General features: G+C 42.6%; 1 protein-coding gene across 2 annotated transcripts in view; it reads left to right on the plus strand.

Annotated features, from left to right (window-relative positions):
- SEMA5A (semaphorin 5A) overlaps positions 1-19,399 on the plus strand; it is a 565,459-nt gene that overhangs the window by 349,487 nt on the left and 196,573 nt on the right. For both annotated transcript variants that reach the window (XM_025270715.3, XM_044932529.2), the window contains exon 6: positions 10,245-10,307. In XM_025270715.3, coding sequence (XP_025126500.2) covers positions 10,245-10,307 — 63 coding nt within the window. The remainder of the gene's footprint in view (positions 1-10,244; positions 10,308-19,399) is intronic.

The raw sequence follows: 19,399 nt of genomic DNA on the forward strand, positions 1-19,399 counted from the left end.
GTGCTTGCTAGCTTACCTTCCAGCAACATTTTCACTGATGGCAACATTTTGGAAATATAAAAGTTGTTTGATGCCTCAGTGTCTGACAGTCATAATTCTAAATATTCTACCAGATTTTATAATGTCCTTGATATTGACCGCCTTCCTAATCGGCAAAATCATCTAGAGAGGGCTCATTCATGTTCAGGAGTAGAATGGGGTTATTAGAACTCACCTTCCATTACATTTTCTCCAAATTCTATCTAATTCCAAGCATTTTGTTTAAGATTTTTTTGGTTGTGAACTATTTTTAAAGTCTTTATTGAGTTTGTTACAATATTCCTTCTGTTTTATGTTTTGGTTTTTTGGCTGAGAGGCATGTGGGATCTTAGTTCCCTGACCAGAGATTGAACCCACACCTCCTGCATTGGAAGACAAAGTCTTAACCACTGGACCACCAGGAAAGTCCCTCTGCACTTTAGATTGCTCATCAAAGATGCTTGGTTCCTTAGAACCAAATATGCTTCCTAGAGTCCCAGAATTCTAGAGGTGCTAAGGGATTTTAGGCATTGCATATATTTTAATTCTATTAATAAAAAATTAGTTACATTGATGTATACCATATATAAAAATTTAAGGCATTGGTAACCCTCAGTGACATAAATTTTATTGCTATGATTACCCAGATAAGCTGGTTTATTGTACAGCATGGAATAAACTGTCTGCTGTCATTTGAGATTTTACTCCAAATTAACTGAAATTCAAAGGTGAACTTATTTAATACTACTTACTTGGTATGAATCAGTATTATTTCAGTAATCAAAACAAAATATTGAACACTGAGTGTGTTATGACTCAGTGTCACTTGAAGTTATCTTTTTTTTTAATGATTTAATGCTATCATCTTGATTATATTTATAACTTGAATTTAGTAAATACCACTTTTGCATTCTTTTATATGAGATCATTTGAAAAGACCCTGATGCTGGGAAAGATTGAGGGCAGGAGGAGAATGGGATGACAGAGGATGAGATGGTTGGCTGGCATCACCAACTCGATGGACCTGAGTTTGGGTAAACTCCGGGAGTTGGCAATGCACAGGGAGGCCTGGCGTGCTGCAGTCCATGGGGTCGCAGAGAGTCAGACATGACTGAGTGACTGAACTGAACTGAACTGATAGATTATAGGGCTTCCCTGATGGCTCAGAGGTAAAGAATCTGCCTGCCAATGCAGGAGATGCAGGTTCTATCCCTAGCTTGAGAAGATCCCCTGGAGAAGGAAATAAATGACAACCCACTCCAGGATTCTTGCCTGGAGAATCCCATGGACAGAGGAGCCTGACAACAGGCTATAGTCCATGGGGTCTCAGAGTTGGATGAGACTTACTGACTAAACAACAACATGTGAGATTTTACATAAGACTTGACTTAAGGAGGTGAAAGCACGCACGCACACACACACACACACACAAATGCAGAAGAAATGTAGACATCTGTACTATAGTGCAGGGGTCCCCACCTCTTGGGCTGAGGACCAGTACCTGTCCATGGTCTGTTAGCAACTCGACCACACAGCAGATCATAAGCGAATGGTGGGTGAGCAAGCAAAGCTCCATCTGTATTTGTGGCTGCTCCCCATATCGCTCATATTACCACCTAAGCTCTGCTTCCTGTCAGATCAGTGGCAGCATAGTAAATGGATGTGCTGGAATGAACCCCTAACTGTCCCCCACCCCAGTCTGCAGAAAATGATCTACCATGAAGCCAGCCCCTGCTGCCTAAAAGCCTGGGGACTCTGCTCTGGTGGATTCTGCACTCACCTTGATGTGTCTCTTCCCAGTGTCAGGGGAGGGTTCGGAAGAAACACTGTTGCGGTGCATGGGCCACAGGTGCGCAGGGTATGGTACCAAAGCCTCATGTGTCCCTTCCACTTGGGGGGCACCATCAGGGTGCCTGGAGCCACTTCAAGGTTGCAGGCATAGAGCTTCCTCAGCCTATTCATGTATGCAGAAAGTGGGCTGTTGAACAAACTTCTTGTTGTGTGTGAAGCAGTGTTCCAGGTGCTGAGGACATAGAAGTGAACCGAGAGGATGACGCCTACCCAAGTGGGAGTCACCTTCCAGGGGGGCTGAGAACACCTGTTGCTGTTTCCATGCATGACCATACAGGCCCCACAAGGAGGTAACCCTTGAGCAGAGATGAGCCAGAGGCATAGGCATTAGCCAGGAGGGTGTCCCAGAAAGTGGGACGAGCTGATACACAAGCCACAGGAAACACATCTGCCTTGTCTGGGGATCATCACAGGATATGAGGGTGATAGGGGCTAGGAAAGCAGAGAGAAGGTAAGTGGCTCGATCTGGTAGACCCCTCCAGATGGCTTTAACTTTTACTCCAGGTAAATGAAGGACTCCTGGAAGGCTGTGGCAGAGGGGGGATGGGATCTCAACATCCGTTTTAAAAGCACAAAATCATTGTTGTCTCAAGAGCAGACTGTTCTGATATTCGAGATGTGTTGTTGTTGTTGTTCAGTCGCTCAGTTGTGCCCAACTCTTTGTGACCCCATGGACTGCAGCATGCCAGGCTTCCCTGTCCTTCACCATCTTCCAGAGTTTGCTCAAACTCATGCCCATCAAGTCAGTGATGCCAACCAACCATCTCATCCTCTGTCGCCCCCTTCTCCTGCCCTCAATCTTGCCTAGCATCAGAGTCTTTTTCCAGTGAGTTGGTTCTTTGCATTAAGTGGCCAAAGTATTGGAGCTTCAGCATCCATCCTTCCAATGAATATTCAGGGTTGATTTCCTTTAGGATTGACTAGTTTGATCTCCTTGCAGTTCAAGGGACTCTCAAGAGTCTTCTCCAGCACTACAGTTTGAAAGCATCAGTTCTTCAGTTCTCAGCCTTATTTGTAGTCCAACTCTCACATCCACACATGACTACTGGAAAAACCATAGCTTTGACTAGACAGACTTTTGTTGGCAAAGTGACTGCTCTGCTCTTTAATACCCTGGCTAGGTTAATCATAGCTTTTCTTCCAAGGAGCAAGTGTCTTTTAATTTCATGGCTGCAGTCACGATCTCCAGTGATTTTGGAGCCCAAGAAAATAAGATGTGTAATGTCACAAAATCAACCTCAGTTTTTATATCATACCCTGGCTATGCAGTTGTAACTGTAGAGTTTCATTAGATGAATCATGCCTCCTTTAAAATCAATGCTAGGACCATGAGTGGGCCCAGAGGCTTTAAAAATGAATGCATTCCATGACAGGGCAATCGATGACTTGTATGATTAATTAATGTTTGCTGAATGGCTACAGCTCCAAATTTAGGTGTACACACATGTCTATGCTTTAAGTGTACAGTTGTCTGGTTTTTTCTTTATTTTTTTTTTGTAAATTATGGGCTTTCATGGTGGCTCAGATGGTAAAGAATCCGCCTGCAATTCGGGAGACCTGGGGTTCGGTCCCTCGGTTGGGAAGATCCCCTGGAGAATGGAAAGGTTACCCACTCTACTATTCTTGCCTGGAGAATCCCATGGCCAGAGGAACCTAGCAGGCTACAGTCCATGGGGTTGCAAAGTCAGACACAACTGAGTGTCTTTCACTTCACTTCACTTTCTAAATTAAGGGAAAAAAGAAAACCCTGATAGGCAGTAATGAAGGTCAGTTGTGGTCATTGACTAAATTGTGTCCAACTCCTTGCAATCCCATGGACTGTAGCCTGTCCACCAAGCTCCTCTGTCCTTGGGATTTCTCAAGCAATAACGCTGGAGTGGATTACCATTTCCTCCTCCAATGAAGTTTAGTTACTTTGACAATTTCAAAGAGAAGGGAGAGTGGATTAGAGCCCAGACTTCCTCCAAGCTACCAAATTTGAATCCTGGTGTCCCGCTTACTCTCTTTGTGGTTTTGCAAAGTGCCTTAACCACTGTCCTCATCCAGAACATAACCTTAATGGTATTTTCCAATCTATAAAATTATAGAGAGGCATATATGTGAGATAAATGTATAGAAAGCATGTAGCAGTGTGATTAGTGTGTAACCAAAGTTTCTGAACTGTGGTGTTGGAGAAGACTCTTGACAGTCCCTTGGAATGCAAGGAGATCCAACCAGTCCATCCTAAAGAAGATCAGTCCTAAGTGTTCGCTGTAAGGACTGATGTTGAAGCTGAGGCTCCAGTACTTTGGCCACCTGATGCAAAGAGCTGACTCTTTGGAAAAGACGCTGATGCTGGAAAGATTGAAGGCGGGAGGAGAAGGGGACGATGGAGGATGAAATGGTTGGATGGCATCACCGACTCAACTTTGAGTCATCTCCGGGAGCTGGTGATGGACAGGGCGGCCTGGCTTGCTGTGGTCCATGGGGTTTCAAAGAGTCAGGCACGACTGAGCAACTGAACTGAACTGACTGAAAGTTTTATAAACTGTTATCCATGCTTTGGTAAGATCTGGCTAATTTGCAGCAGAAGAGTGTCCCTCATTAACATGCTGTCAGTTGTCCGTTTCAGGATTTCTTATGTCGTGATGTCAGGCTATCTGTGCTGTGAGGAATGGGGTCCCTCCAAAATTCATCCTCAACTCGATTCTCAGAATGTGACCTTTTTAGCAAACAGAGTATTTGCAGGTGTAATTCGTTAAGATAATGGATTGAATGGGCCCTAATTTGAATACCAATGTTTTCTTAAGAAGTGCATTTGGACAGAGACACACAGGGGAAGACTGTATGATGACAGGGGCAAGGACTAGAGTGATGCTTCCACGAGCCAACGAAGGTCAAGGATGGCCAGCAGTCACCAGAGGCGGGGGAGCCCAGAAAGAAGCAATTCTGGCTGATTTCTGACCTACCCCCTGGGAACTGTGAGAAAATAGATTTATATTGTTTAAAGCCACCCAGTTTGCAGTGCTCTGTTACATCAGCCCTAGGAATCTCATATGTTGTCTGCTCAATTAAAAAGAACAGCCCTGAATTTAAAAAGCCCAATTATAAAACAAAAGCCCCAATGAGCATTTGACAAATTGGGAGCTCCACTGGCCAGTGATCAAAGGAAGTTTGACTTGGTATTATTTTGTGGAAGAAAATCTTGGGCTTTGATATATAAGGATTTAAACAATCATTATAACAGGCTTGTACGGGACTCTCTGAGGTTCACATGTTTCTCTAATGTTGGATGACTTCAGTTTTGTAAGAATCAAAAAACAGTAGTTAGAAAATATGATGAACATCCCCTTCCAATTCTCTGATTTGGAAACCTCCAGTAAGAATAAAGTGGGCTTGCCTACATTTGCCATAGACGTAAATGTAGGTGTACAGCGAATTGACGTTAAAAGTGAACGAATACACTTAATATCCACTAAGAAGTAGAGACACAGAGGCAGACTGGACAAATCCTTTCAAAGTGACTCTGCTCTCTTCCCCTTTATGTCTTGCAGTGCACACCTCAACATCTCAAGGGTCCCCAGTCTCCTAGTTCAGGGGTCAAACCCAGGCCCCTTGCAATATAAGTGTAGAGTCCTAACCACTGAACTGCCAGGGAATCCCCAACCGCCACTTGTTTTGAACCTGTCAAGTGTGACCCCTAAAATAATTATCGAAGCTGCCTTTGCCCAAGGATAACTAGATTGACGCTTGACTCAGGTCGCATAAAAATCACAACTGTTTCGAATTCCAACTCGTTTGCATTTTGCTTCTCTTTTGAACACATACAATCTCACGGTCCCTGGCAATTTGTTTATAATCATCATGACAGTTTAACATTCTCCAGCATTTCAGAGAAATCCATGACATAATAATATGAATGCAAACATATTTTTAAAAAAAGCCCTCAGGTGGTTGTTAATTTTTGGCACTGTGTAATTAAACTAGTTTTTTTTTTTTCATGTTATCTTTTGCCAGTATCTAATTAGCAAAGCCATCTGCTGAAAGAGTGTTGGCCCATCTGCCTAGAATGTTGTTCTCTTCATTTTTATGAAAAGTATCTGCCTTTGCTGGTCCCTGTCTAATTAACTTCTCTGTCTGCAGAATGTGATAATACACAGCTTTGTTTATATACTTCCACGAACTGTGGATTTATATGTATGTAACTCGCCCATAAAAGGAGCCAATCTTTTTTTCTCTTTCTCACATCCTATTTACTTCAGAGATCACAGTTCTGTTTATCCTAACCTGAACATGTGTGTGTGTATGTGTGCACGACAGGGAAAAGTGTACTGTATCACGAAACCGTAAATGCTTTGACACGCACAGGATTTCTGCAGGTATAACATGATTTTGGGTAAACCTGCTCTCTCTGAAAGTTCTGTCACTTCCTGAAAGTTAAAGATGTTGTGAGTTTCAGTGTACCACTGGATTCTGAGACGAACATGCTTCTGTGACAACGAAAGTGACCTTGGATGCATTCTCAGATTTAGCCTGATGCTGTCTAGACTGACAGAAGTCACTTACATTTTATTGTAAATTAATGTCTGATTTGTGTGAATATTATCTCTCTGTGTGTGTTTCCTTATTTCGCTCATTATCTATTGGTGTCTTGTTCTTGGTCGGTAGTTAATGAATATTAAATGAGAGAGTGGTAAATGTGTGTGCATAAAGCAACACTTCTGTACGTTGTTGAATAGCGCAGATAGTATTTCTAACTATTTACAGTTGTGTCACAAACCGGAATCTTTGTGTCTTTTAGGCTATAGATATTTCAAACTCATTGCCTTTGGATATCCAAGTAACCACATTATCACTGCAACACATCTGCTGTTGAAAAATATAATGAAGACTAAATACAGAATAGAGTCAAACATTAAGATATCTTTTCTCTACCATATCTTATGTGACAGAAAAAGACAGGAGATGACAAAAATTAAAGATGTAAAAGAAACAGAGACAGAAAATATGATCACGAGTGTTGCATTGAGGTCTGAAATGTAGAATGTCTTAGCCTTTGTGGTGACTGACATAAAGACAGGTTTGCATGGGTAGAAAGTGTCTTAAAATGCAAGTCAACCAGAAAGATGGCTTCGTAAATCATAGTGGAATTTGTTCCGAAATTATGAAAGAATTTCATTCTGCACAATAAATCTCCATTGAGATTAGAGTGAGAAGACTTGATTTTAAAAAATTATAAATCTTATGGAATAAAGAAAAGTTGTGACCAGGCTAAAACATAATCTACTTCAAGCAGAATAATTGAGAAACTGAAAAATCTGATACTGGAGAGTCCCACTGAAATTCATATTTCTCTCCAGTCAAAGTGTCTTTATCCATTGCTGCCACCTGGTCATATAGGTAAAGTCTAGTTTGCTGAATGAACAAAAACTAAGGGGCTCATCTGGAACACCCAATTTTAGGCCAATCTGGAAAAGATACATTTCCCTACTCCATTCTTTTTCAAATTCTGTGATATCCAATCACATGTGTTCAACTGTACAAAAGATAGTTCAGCTCTCTTCTTAATATAGTTTCCCTTTATCCTGTCTTCTAGTCAGGGTGAAAGTGAATCAGGAGAATAGTTACATAATCATAGTATTTAATTAATTCTGGATTTGAATATTATTGGAAACTTGATATACTGTAATAAAAATGCCACAGGAAGGCAATTTTGCTACTTTTAATAACTGTCTTCAGAAAAATCTGTAAGTTGTTTTCCATTTTCTGTTGGTCTAATAAACTTACGTGAACAATTGCTCTTTCTGGGTAAACTGGATAAAATAGTGATATATGTTCAAGAACTGTCACAATTTTTTTTCCTATTACTATCCCCTTCCAATCCTTGGCCAGTGTTTATCTTGAAAATGCAAAGGCTACTTGGATGTTAGGCAAACATGGGAAGCTGATTGTTTGCCATTTCAGCAGAAGGATTTGAATTTTGATGGCATTTGATAAATATTCTTCCGGTAGCTCTGGCACTAACTGCTTCTTTCAGTTTTTAAGTTTACTGAAGAGTGCAGTACTGTTGAACTTTCAACAAATTCACTAGACCAGTGAGAGCCACTAGGAATGCCCCATTATCTAAAACATTTCACTGAATAATTTGCCCAGCAATTATGCAACACAAATTCCTCTTTGTGATGTATAACTAAGTCCCCTTGATGATATAAAATCCAAGTTGTATCGGGATCTACTGTGCTAAAGACTGTATCATACTGTGGGCTTGCCTGGTGCCTCTAGTGGTGAAGAACCTGCTTGCCAATGCAGGAGACACAAGTTCGACCCTGGGTTGGGAAGATCCCCTGAAGAAGGAAATGGCAACCTACTTCAGTATTCTTGCCTGTGAAATATCAGGGACAGAAGGAGTCTAGAGGGCTATAGTCTATGGAGTCACAAAAGACTCAGATATAACTTAGGGACTAAGCAACAACTGTAATATCATAGTGTATCATTTCATTTTTGAGTTTGAGTAAGGGTGAAGGTGGAGCTTCCCTGGTGGCTCAGATGGTGAAGAATCTACCCGCAGTGCAGGACACCCAGGTTTGATCCCTGGGTCAGGAATATCCCCTAGAGAAGGGAACGGCAACTCACTCCAGTATTCTTGGCTGGAGAATCCCATGGACACAGTCCATGGGGTGGCAAAGACTCAGACATGACTGAGCAACTAAACACATAGACGTGCCCTCACCTTAGGAAGTGTGAAGACATGGGTATCTATTTCAACGAAAACAACAGGATAAGCTTTTATACAGAGGTCTGCTAAAGGGACACTCCACTCAGAACTGCAGCAATGCACTTGTTTTATCTGTGCTTCCTGGAGATATATAATGATGCAACTGTATGTGAAGCTCTTGTCTCTTCTCTGAGATGTCACCACTTCTCATAAAAGGATCTGTCTCTCTAGTGTGAAACTCAAGTCATTTGTTTGCATTAGATGCTAATTAGCTCTAACCTTCTTGGTGCCATTAAGCATTATGAACAGGAAAACATCACAGGAAGAAAGAACCAATTCTTTCATCAGATGTTGACATGGACAGAAATCTCTAAGTCTGCACAGGGGAAAACAGTTATAGTATTGTTTCTGTTTGAAAGGCCCTGAAGTGGTTCTCACTAGAACACTTTTCTTGTGGATTCATATTTGATAAGCAAGATAAGATTTGGAAAATGTGGTGTTTTATGTTTTAATCTCTTATGTAACATTCTTTGGAGAACAGTAGATGTTAGATAATGGTGTTGATATGACTTTTGTTATTTTCCTCAGTTTAGAAGAGTTAGGAAAAAAAAAACATTCTTTTTAGAAGAGTGAAGGCTTTATTCTCTTGCATAATATTTAACATTAGTATTTTTTCACTTAGTTTATTATGTAGCAGTAATCCAAACTAAAAACAAACTGTCGCTCACTTCAATTTTTTTTTTCTGGTAATGATTCATCTGGTTTAGGAAAATAGGATAAAATTGTGAAGACAGACAGACAGAATAAAGGAAACATTTTGGCCCTATGAAAGTGCACATTCCATAACACAGTAGAAAATATAAATACCACAGATGCTTAAATCTGTTCAGAATATGATTCCCAATCTCAACATACCAGCCGTTAAAGCTTGCAGGCATCATTTTTCCTGTGAAGTAAGTGTACATTATGTTGACTAATCACAGGTCCACTTGTGAGTTAGCATCAGATGTCAGAGGATGCACGTCAAATTGATCAGCGTGAGTTAGATCTAGAAAGTGAGGGAAGAAATTTAGAAGCTGTAGCTCTCAGTATTTAGTGGGAGCTAATGAGAGTATGGAAATTAGTGGCTTTGGGAGGAAGTAGTAGCTGGGCTTTGCCTGAGCTGCTTATTTTATTGACTATTCATCATCTATATGTGTGTTTGGGGAGTAGGGATACACGCAGTCAACCTCACTTCATTATCTATGAATATTGATAAATGACAGACTATTCAAATAAGAGGTACACGTCTAAATGAGGATTTAGATCGGTTTGTTTCAAGGCTTCTGCTTTCAGCATCTTCCGAATCTATTCTGTGATGCACTGAAGTGGCTGTTTCTGTCATCAGTGCGTCAGAGTCACCAACTCATAGCATGTGCCTGTCTTATGGTGACATCTGAAATATCACATTATTGCTGCATGAATGAAAATACTGAGTCCTTTAAAATGCTTCCCTTTGAAAGCTCAGTATAAGCCCACATGACCGGAAGACATGCATTTTGTGTACACTCTGTTAGTATGAAAATGTTAGGTGCCACGGCCTCTCCGTGTTACCTCTTCTGGGTACCGATGCCTTATTATTTATTTTCCTTTTATTCAGTCAAAGTCCTAATAGTTGCTGTCACGTTGGTGTTTCCTACAGGCTGTGGAATGGGAGTGTGATGAAGCAACCAAGAAGGCCTGTTACAGCAAAGGCAAGTCCCAGGTAAGGAGGATGCTGTTATGGGTGTGTCATCACTGACTTGGAGGCGGGTGTATAGAACATTTCAATATGAAGGTTATTCCTGATTATGATGCCTTGGAAACTGGAAAATGAAGCAAGATTCAAAATATACACACAGGAAATTCTCAAGGTTCTACCGTTCAAAAGTAAGATGAACAATAATCATTTGTTAGGATTCAGAACATAGCAGATCTAATTTCCCCTCCCAGTCATTAGAATGAGACATGAGATTAATTGATTATGATGTTATTTAGAAAAATATGGACCTGAATTTTGAAAATACTATTTTAATTCCCCCTAATCATTCTTTATGGGCTTCCTGGATGGCTCAGTGGTTCAAAGAATCTGCCTGCAATACAAGAGATACAGGTTTGATCTCTGGGTTGGAAAGGTTCCCTGGAGGAGCAAATGGCAACCCATTCCATTATTCTTGCCTGGAAAATTCCACAGACAGTGGAGTCTGGGAGGCTATGGTCCTTGGAGTCACAAAGAGTTGGACACAACTGAGCAAATGAGCACAGCACAGCAATCATATCTTGCAGCTCACTCCAGGAAGTGATTATATAATAAATTTGATTATTAGATCAAAAGTGATTTGAGATGTTTTAATAATGCATCTTAACATATCTTTAAAATATGTTTAACATATTTTAAAATATAGAGCCTTCCCTAGTAGCTCAGATAGTAAAGCATCTGCCTGCAATGTAAGAGACATTGGTTTGATCCTTGGGTTGGGAGGATCCCCTTCTCGGGAATGGCAACCCACTCCAGCATTCTTGCCTGGAGAATCCCAGGCACAGAGGAGCCTGGTGGGGTATAGTCCAAGGGGTCACAAAGACTCAGACATGACTGAGTGACTAACACACACATCTTTAAAATGAGCTCTCTCTCTCTCTGTCTGTCTCCGAATGAATATCTACATCCTTAAGTTCCCAAGGAAAGATAATCGCTAAGGTTGGAGATATATTTCTCGAATTCCTGTGCACATCACAGGTCTTGCTGTTCAGTCACTCTGTCATGACCCCACAGACTGCAGCACACCAGGCTTCCCTGTCCTTCACTGTCTCCCGGAGTTTGCCTGAATTCATGTCCATTGAGTCGGTGATGCCATCCAACCATCTCATCCTCTGTCGTTCCCTTCTCCTCCTGCCTCCAATCTTGCCCAGCATCAGGGTCTTTTCTAAAGAGTTGGCTCTTTGCCTTAGGTAGCCAAAGTATTGGAGTTTCAGCTTCAGCATCAGACCTTCCAATGAATATTCAGGGTTGATTTCCTTGAGGATTGACTGGTTTGATCTCCTTGCTGTCCAAGGGACTCTCAAGAGTCTTCTCCAGCACCACAGTTCAAAAACATTAATTCTTCAATCTACCTTCACACAACTGGTCGGCTCAGTAAGAGGTCTGAGTCCTTTTTTCAAGGAATTTTATATTTCAAGAAAATCACACTGGATCATCCTGAAGGAATTCTTCTGCAGCTGGTCCATAAGCTCATGATGTTTCATTCTGTTAAAAGAAAGTGAAGTCGCTCAGTCATGTCCAACTCTTTGCAACCCCATGGACTGTAGCCTGCCAGGTTCCTCTGTCTGTGGGATTTCCCAGGCAAGAGTAGTGGAGTGGGTTGCCATTCCCCTCTCCAGGGGATCTTCCTGACCCTGGGATCGAACCCGGCTCTCCAGCATTGCAGGCAGACTCCTTACCATTTGAACCACCAGGGATCATTCTGTTAGTGATCATCTTACTTTATTGGAATGTGGGCCTTTCCGATGTGAATCACACTTGGGGTTACAGAAGAAGCAGACACACAGCGGCAGAGAGGGCTTTCTGTGCAAAGTGCGGTCCCAAGGCCAAGAGCTTGGGGGATATACAGCAAATGGAGAGAGGGCGCTGGTGAAGTATCCTCACACCATCTGTGTTTGTCCAAGACTGTTCCGTACTTTATTTTATCCAGTTTCATCCTCTGTTTCTTTGTCTTTTAAATCAGCAGTTCTGAGAGACATACACGGAGGCAGGTCTCAGCACACTTAGTCATTCAGTTTCCCAAAACTGAGGAAAGAGCTAGAAAGAAGGAAGAGTAGGAAGAAAATGCCATCTTAGCTAGAGAAACACTTGGAGACGTTAATAAAAAAGCAAAAGTTGCTGAAGGCTATTTACTGAAAGTTATTTAACCTCAAAAATTCCTCTGAGATAAGTCATCAGAGACACAGATGATTTAAAGGTAGCACCAAGTTCCAAAGAATCAGAATAGCGTCTCTTAAAATTCCCCCCAAAATAAATGAATCAGAACATAGTAAATTTATTTACCTCTATAATAAATACAGTGGAATTTGTATACATTATGTATAAAGATTTTGAAAAGGGGCTTCCTATATGCTTTTCCTCTCCACCCTCTAACACTTACATGTTTGATGGGTGGATTCCTGCACTTTTGCTCCTTATTCCTTGGCACACAAGAAATTCTTCAAGGAAGACCCTCTGTACTGAGCAGTGAAAAGGGTGGAATCAGATCAGCTTGGGTGTGAGGCCTGGAAACACTTTCTTTCTTCTAGTAAGATCCACTGATGGGAAACACTGACTGCTCTGGCCATGGTGCTCCGGCCAACGCTGTCCCTTGTCTGGTGACACTGGTGACCCCAGGGTCCTTGGGCTTTTTTCTCCCTCTTGAGTTCAGTTCCGTCTCTCAGTCGTGTCCAACTCTTTGCGACCCCATGGACTGCAGCACGCCAGGCCTCCCTGTCCATCACCAACTCCCAAAGCTTACCCATACTCATGTCCATTGAGTCGGTGATGCCATCCAACTGTCTCATCCTCTGTCATCCCCTTCTCCCGCCTTCAACCTTTCCCAGCATCAGGGTCTTTTTAAATGAGTCAGCTCTTCACATTGGGTGGCCAAAGTATTGGAGCTTCAGCTTCAACATCAGTCCTTCCAATGAACACTCAGGACTGATCTCCTTTAGGATGGACTGGTTGGATCTCCTTGCAGTCCAAGGGACTCTCAAGAGTTTTCTCCAACACCACAGTTCAAAAGTATCAATTCTTCGGCGCTCAGCTTTCTTTGTGGTCCAGCTCTCATATCCGTACGTGACCACTGGAAAAACCTTTCACTTGTCCTCTTTTCCCTCTTTATTGTCTTGTCTTCATCTTCCTCTAGGACTTTGGATCTTTCTCCTCCTCTTCCTGCTTGCTGGGGCTATGATACACCCATGAGCAGCACTAGTCAGTTTTGGGAAACCTAGCCAAAAATCCTGTTGACACCTGCCTGTCCTAAGGCTTGTCTGAGAATATGTGTAGTTGGTAGCCCTGGGTCTGGGGGTGGCTGTGCTCTCCTCCGCCTCTAGGGCTCCATCCTAACCCTTCCCCACCTCCTTGCTATCATTCCACCCTCCCTCCCTCACCCATCTCCCTGGACTTGTGCGTCCCCTGTCGGTGGGCATTCTTGCCTCACCTGTCCCACAATACCCTCCATCTCCAGCATACACCACTGCATCGCTTCTCAGTAGCTGTTTGTATTTCCTGGCCAGTCTGCATGTTAATTATCCAGCCCCCCAACTCCTCAACTCGGAGCTGGGCCAGTGGATTCATGTTGATCCCAGCCTGTGGTGGCTATTCAACTTCACTCCACTATGGAGTGAACAAACGCAGGACCCTTCATCTGGGCTCTGCTCTCAGCATTCCTGATGTTGGGGCTGGATCACTCCCCGCTGTGGAGTCTGTCCTGTTATTGGTGCATGTTTAATAGGGTCCTGGCCTCTATGTGCTGGTTGCTGGTAATTCCTCTCACCCATCAGGACAACCAAAAATAACCAAAAATGTCTCCAGACATTGCCAGACTATGACTCAGTTGAAAATTCTGGGGGTAATTCCCCAAGATGGGAAATATATTGACAACTTTTACATTGTCTGTGTTAGATTTTACTCTCCCTAAGAGTCCTTTCATATTTCATATCAATCTTACTTATGTGTTCATTTCATGGACTTTAAAAAAATCACAGTTAATCCTCTTCATCTCTGTGGACTTCAGTCTCCTATGTGTTACAGGAGAACATTCGATTACTTAATCTAGCCAAGATTCCTCCTGCTAATAGTCAATGAGTCTTTAATTTTAAAACAATCTTGTGGTAACCTTATACTAGTATATTATTACTCTTCGGGGTGCAAAGTCGCTTCTACTGAATCAAAATTGGCCCATATTTTGCCTTAAGCTGTGATCTTTGGTTGTTTGGTGCTTAGAAATTAAGCAAGTAAAAGCCAGAGAACACACCGAAAAGACCGTCTTTCATGCTCATCAGGAGTATACTTTTGATTCACAGAAGGAGTGAATCATTATTATACGTAATTGAGGCTTGCTGATACACAGAAAGAAAACGAGCAAAACAAACGTTTTCAAAGGAAATCATACCTTTACGTTCCACATGTTTCTGGTTTTAATAGGCTAAGAACAATGGCAAAGCTCAGTAATTAGAAACTGATTCAAACTGCATTTGTGGATGGAGGTTTTTTTTTTTTTTTTTAAGATTACTATAAGACAGATGAAGATGAGTTTCAAAGTGCCAACCCTGTGGGAAAGAGAAACTACATGTTCTTTTAGGCTGCATGAAGTATGCTGATAAACTCACAGACGAGTTTTGAGCAACCTGAGCTTGGTTGTAATAGAATTCGGTTTTGTAGCAGAACTGTGTGTGGTGAAGTTCCCTGGCACAAAATGATAGAATTAGGAAGGGGAGAACCTAGACCATGCTGCTGGGCTGGTCCAAGGGCAGGGAGAGCAGAGGGACCTCCCAGGCTCTTCCTTTTATTCCCATTAGTTCCTTTCTCTTATTTAGCCTCCCAGGTGCTTTCTTAAAGACCTGAGCCCTGCTCTTGGAACCCAGAAGGGGAGGAAATAACCCACTCCCCAGGGCTAGTCTCTGAATTCTAAGGTCACACACCCCTAGTTTCCCTGTGCTCACGCTTCCAGAGCCCAGATCAGAAAACGCTTCCATCGAGTTCCTTTGACTAAAATATAACATCTCTTTGGGGGAGTGGAGTGGAATTCGGATTTTCTTAGTCGCCCGGGGCTTAGAAATAGGAATTCAATTATCTTTTTGTCGGTGCTATAGTAATATGAAAATTTTACACGCAGATTGACAGTTTCCCCTCTCCCTGAAATAAAAAAGAATAAGGCAAAATGTGACATCTCAAAAATGAGAAAAATGCCAGCCATTTTGAGTGAACTCATTTTTTCCTTCCCTAAGGGGAAAAAAAAGAAAGTGGTCTGTGCGTCTCCACATAATGCATTTTACTGTAGCAACAGGAATGTGGAGTATGGGTGAGGGGGCTGTGGCTGTGGGGGTCGTACCATCCATGCCCACTCTGTTCCCTGGATAGAACATTCCTCCCCGGACTGCAGGGGTGGGAAGAGAGAGGACACATTTCCTCAAGATTCCCGGTGCAGTTGGGACCAGCCTGAGCATCATTTCATGTACAACCTTTTAAAGTGGCCATTTAGGGACTCGGGGTCAAGAAAACATCTCCGGATCTTTGATTCGGGCCTGTTTAGCCGAGAAGGGTGGGTGGAGACTGCCAGTTCTTCGTGAGCTTTGAATCGGTTCCACTTAAACTTTTCCAGCTCCCTTGGGAGAAAGGGGGTGACTTGGCCTGAAAGGATCTTAAACATTCCATCTGCGAGAAAGGGAGGGCGAACTCGTGTGTTGTTTGTGGGTTCAAAACAGTTTTCTAATAAAATCGGCTGTTGTTCGTTATTTTTGAAACCCCATTATAGAACCTGGCTTCTAGAACTATTTAAATGTGTTTGACACAAATATTATTTTAAACGTAAATAGTCAATTCACTTGTGATCCAACAAGAGCTCTTTGTCTGCTTGGGGTCATTATGTCTAAACCAAAATCCTTCCCACCGTGACCTTTAACAGCTTTACAAAGGAAACACAGCCTATTATAAAGGGAATAAAAGAGTCCCTTTATGCACGTATTATACTTTATAATTTTCGAAAGCTTCTTGTTTGTGATCTCATCTCAGTATTTTTAACACCAAGTTCCTAGAATGATTCTGCTGGTCAGTGGGAGAGTTTGGATTAGAATCCAGTGTTCTGTGCATTGTTCTCCTGCTGGATCCTATAGTTCTGCTTCCCGGTTGTCAGATTCTGCTCCTAAACAGGTTAACTCCAGAGAAGAAAAAGGAACCACCATCCTGCCTGGGAACCTGGTGATGTAGGGGGTAAACAACACTTTCATCCAAAGTGCCAATATTTAGAAACCTGTGAGTTAATCAGTGAAGGCGGTACTTTACAGTACTGCCTTTATTCTGTACTCTTTATTCTTAATTGTTCCAAGCATGGAAGATTCTTTCAGATAGGATGCTAACAACCTGTGCAGGTCACACACACCAAGTTTTGGTTTATAAATACATTGAAAACAACTTTTTTTTTTTTTAATTAGAAACTGGGGAAAATCCAAGCAAAACAGAATGTAAAAACAAAAACAAAGAAATGGAGGAACTGACTGAGGACACATGGGCACACATAGTCCTTCCCAGACAGCATGGCCTTCCGGGATGAGCGGGTATTCTCAAGGGGCCTGACTACCAGAACATACTATTTACTAATTGAGATAATTTGGTATCTTCTCTCATATATTTTTCCAAGATTTTTTTTTTTTGTGGGTAACTGGTTGGACGACTTGTCCCTCTGCTCTGAAATGTGTCAGCATCTGAATTATCACATCCCCAGCCATCTTTCTGGTTCTCCATCAAGTCTGTGATGGGCCTTCAAGATGGTTATTGACCTGCAGCCTTCTTTACACTTTTTCTTTGGGGAGATGAAGATAAATACCACATGTGGTATCTTGATTGTTTCTCTTCCCATAATCAAGGAGAGACCCTTGCTTTTTTTTTCAGCGTGTCTGTAGGACTCAGCCATGAGACCACCTCTTTCAACGGGAATGATTCTCTTCCAATAATTTACCCTTACCCCCAAGTTCACTGTGACGTGACTGTCTCTAGTGTATTTCTACCTGCGTCAGTCTCCTGCTTAGGAAAACCAACAAAATGTTTCTCTTACATTTTGACCAAGTTCTTAAAAGAGGTCTAAAAGCAGCAGCAGAAACAAATAAACTCCCACCCCTAAAAGTCTCTGCACCATTTGTAATTTTCTCTCATTCGTTATTAAAGCATCACCGCTGTGTCTGTTCTGTCCACTCCGGCCATCCAGAGCGCTCTGAGCCCTGTGTTCCCTGAGATGTCTCTCTGGAGCCCTCTCATTTATGCGGTTAGGGCTAGTGTTCCCACCACTGCTGTGATCCTATCTCTGTGCCCCTCTGCTTTCCACGGCTGCGCACCCTCCTCTGTGTTCTGGGAGCCAGAGCTCCCAGGGCCTGGGAAAGGAGACCGATGTGCCTTTTTGAAGTCTGGTTTTGTTCTTTCTCTTTAGAACTCTTCTTCCCTTTCCCCAGCTATAAAAACAAAGCAGAGCAGAACAGAACAAGCCTCCCCATCTGGTGCACCTTTCTTAGTTCAGTTCAGTCGCTCAGTCATGTCTGACTCTTTGTGACCCCATGGACCGCAGCACGCCAGGCCTCCCTGTCCATCACCGACTCCTGGAGTTTGCTCAAACTCGTGTCCATTGAGTCGGTGATGCCATCCAACCATCTCATCCTTTGTTATGCAGTTTATTTTTAATGTATTTATTTATTTTAATTGGAGGATAATTGCTTTACAATATTGTGATGATTTCTGCCATGCATCAGTATGAATCAGCCACAGGCATACATGTGTCCCCTCCCTCCTGAACCCCCCCCACCTCCCTCCCCATCCTATCCCTAAGGCTGTCACAGAGCACCACCTTTTGTCTTCTGTTTACACTCATTTCTGAATTCTTCTAATAGTTAATGTCCATCTTTTATTCTCTCTTTTTTTTCCTCAGTGTACTTCAGATTAGCAGCCAATGCTCATTGGTTACTATTATTGTTAGTAGTAATATTAGGTTGGAGTAGGAAATGGCAACCCACTCCAGTATTGTTGCCTAGAAAAGTCTATGGACAGAGGAGCCTGGCAGGCTACCATCCATGGGGTCACAAAGAGTTGCCACAACTGAGCAGCTGAGCACAAGGGCCCATCTTAATCCAGGTTGATCTCATCTCAAAATCCACAATCACCCTGGAGAAGGAAATGGCAACCCACTCCAGTACTCGTGCCTGGAAAATCCCATGGAAGGAGAAGCCTGGTAGGCTACAGGCCATGGGGTCCAAAAGAGTCGAACACGACTGAGCCACTTCACTTTCACTTTCAGTAATGTTAGGTAAATTATCTACCTTTGATATTTCACTTTATGCTTAGAAAGCAAATTCATGTGTTTTAGTTCATCTTACATCCACAGCTAGGCCATGCTGCAGGCTGAGTTATAGCAAATCAATGTTTCTTGGAGACTGAGGTTCTGTTTCATTGAAGAGAGCATCTCTGCGCCATTTAATCCAGATCCTCCTGACTGGGGAAGCGTGTGAGTCAAACCAGTGTGTCAGTATGCAGCGTCTTCTAGGTCCAGGTGTCCGGTCAGTCCCCACGTCCTGTTCATTTGCTGGAACCTGGCTTTGCCCTGTCACACCTCACACTGTGGTCCAGGCACAGAATGAGGAGGGACGAATTATGGATGTAGTTTCCTTACTTGTCTACAGTCTCCCACCTTCACTTGCATCCACATGGCTTCCTGATTGGTCCTTCAGTAACAAACATCAGATCAAGTCAAAACCACATGCAGTGAAAATATAAACTGGCCCCTTCACGTTCCAAGCATAAAAAGTATGCTCACACTCACTGGCCAGACACACCTGGTCCCTGCCTGGCATCCCAGCTCGTGCAGTGCCTCCTCTGTTCCCAGTGAAAGCACCATGCTTTCTCCAGCACAGTCCATTCTTCATTTTGAAAATGTCTTTTCCCTCCTTCTCTCGAAAAAATCCTGCAAGTGCCAAGTGGCACCAAATCCTACTCTTCCTTTGACACTGACCTTAGGTGTCACCTCGTCCAGGAAGCCTTCCTGTACCTCCTCCCTTCCCCTCCCCTGGCCTTTAGAATTAGCAATATGCTGTTCT

This window comes from Bubalus bubalis, chromosome 19 (assembly GCF_019923935.1).
Source record: "Bubalus bubalis isolate 160015118507 breed Murrah chromosome 19, NDDB_SH_1, whole genome shotgun sequence".
NCBI classification, from domain to species: domain Eukaryota; kingdom Metazoa; phylum Chordata; class Mammalia; order Artiodactyla; family Bovidae; genus Bubalus; species Bubalus bubalis.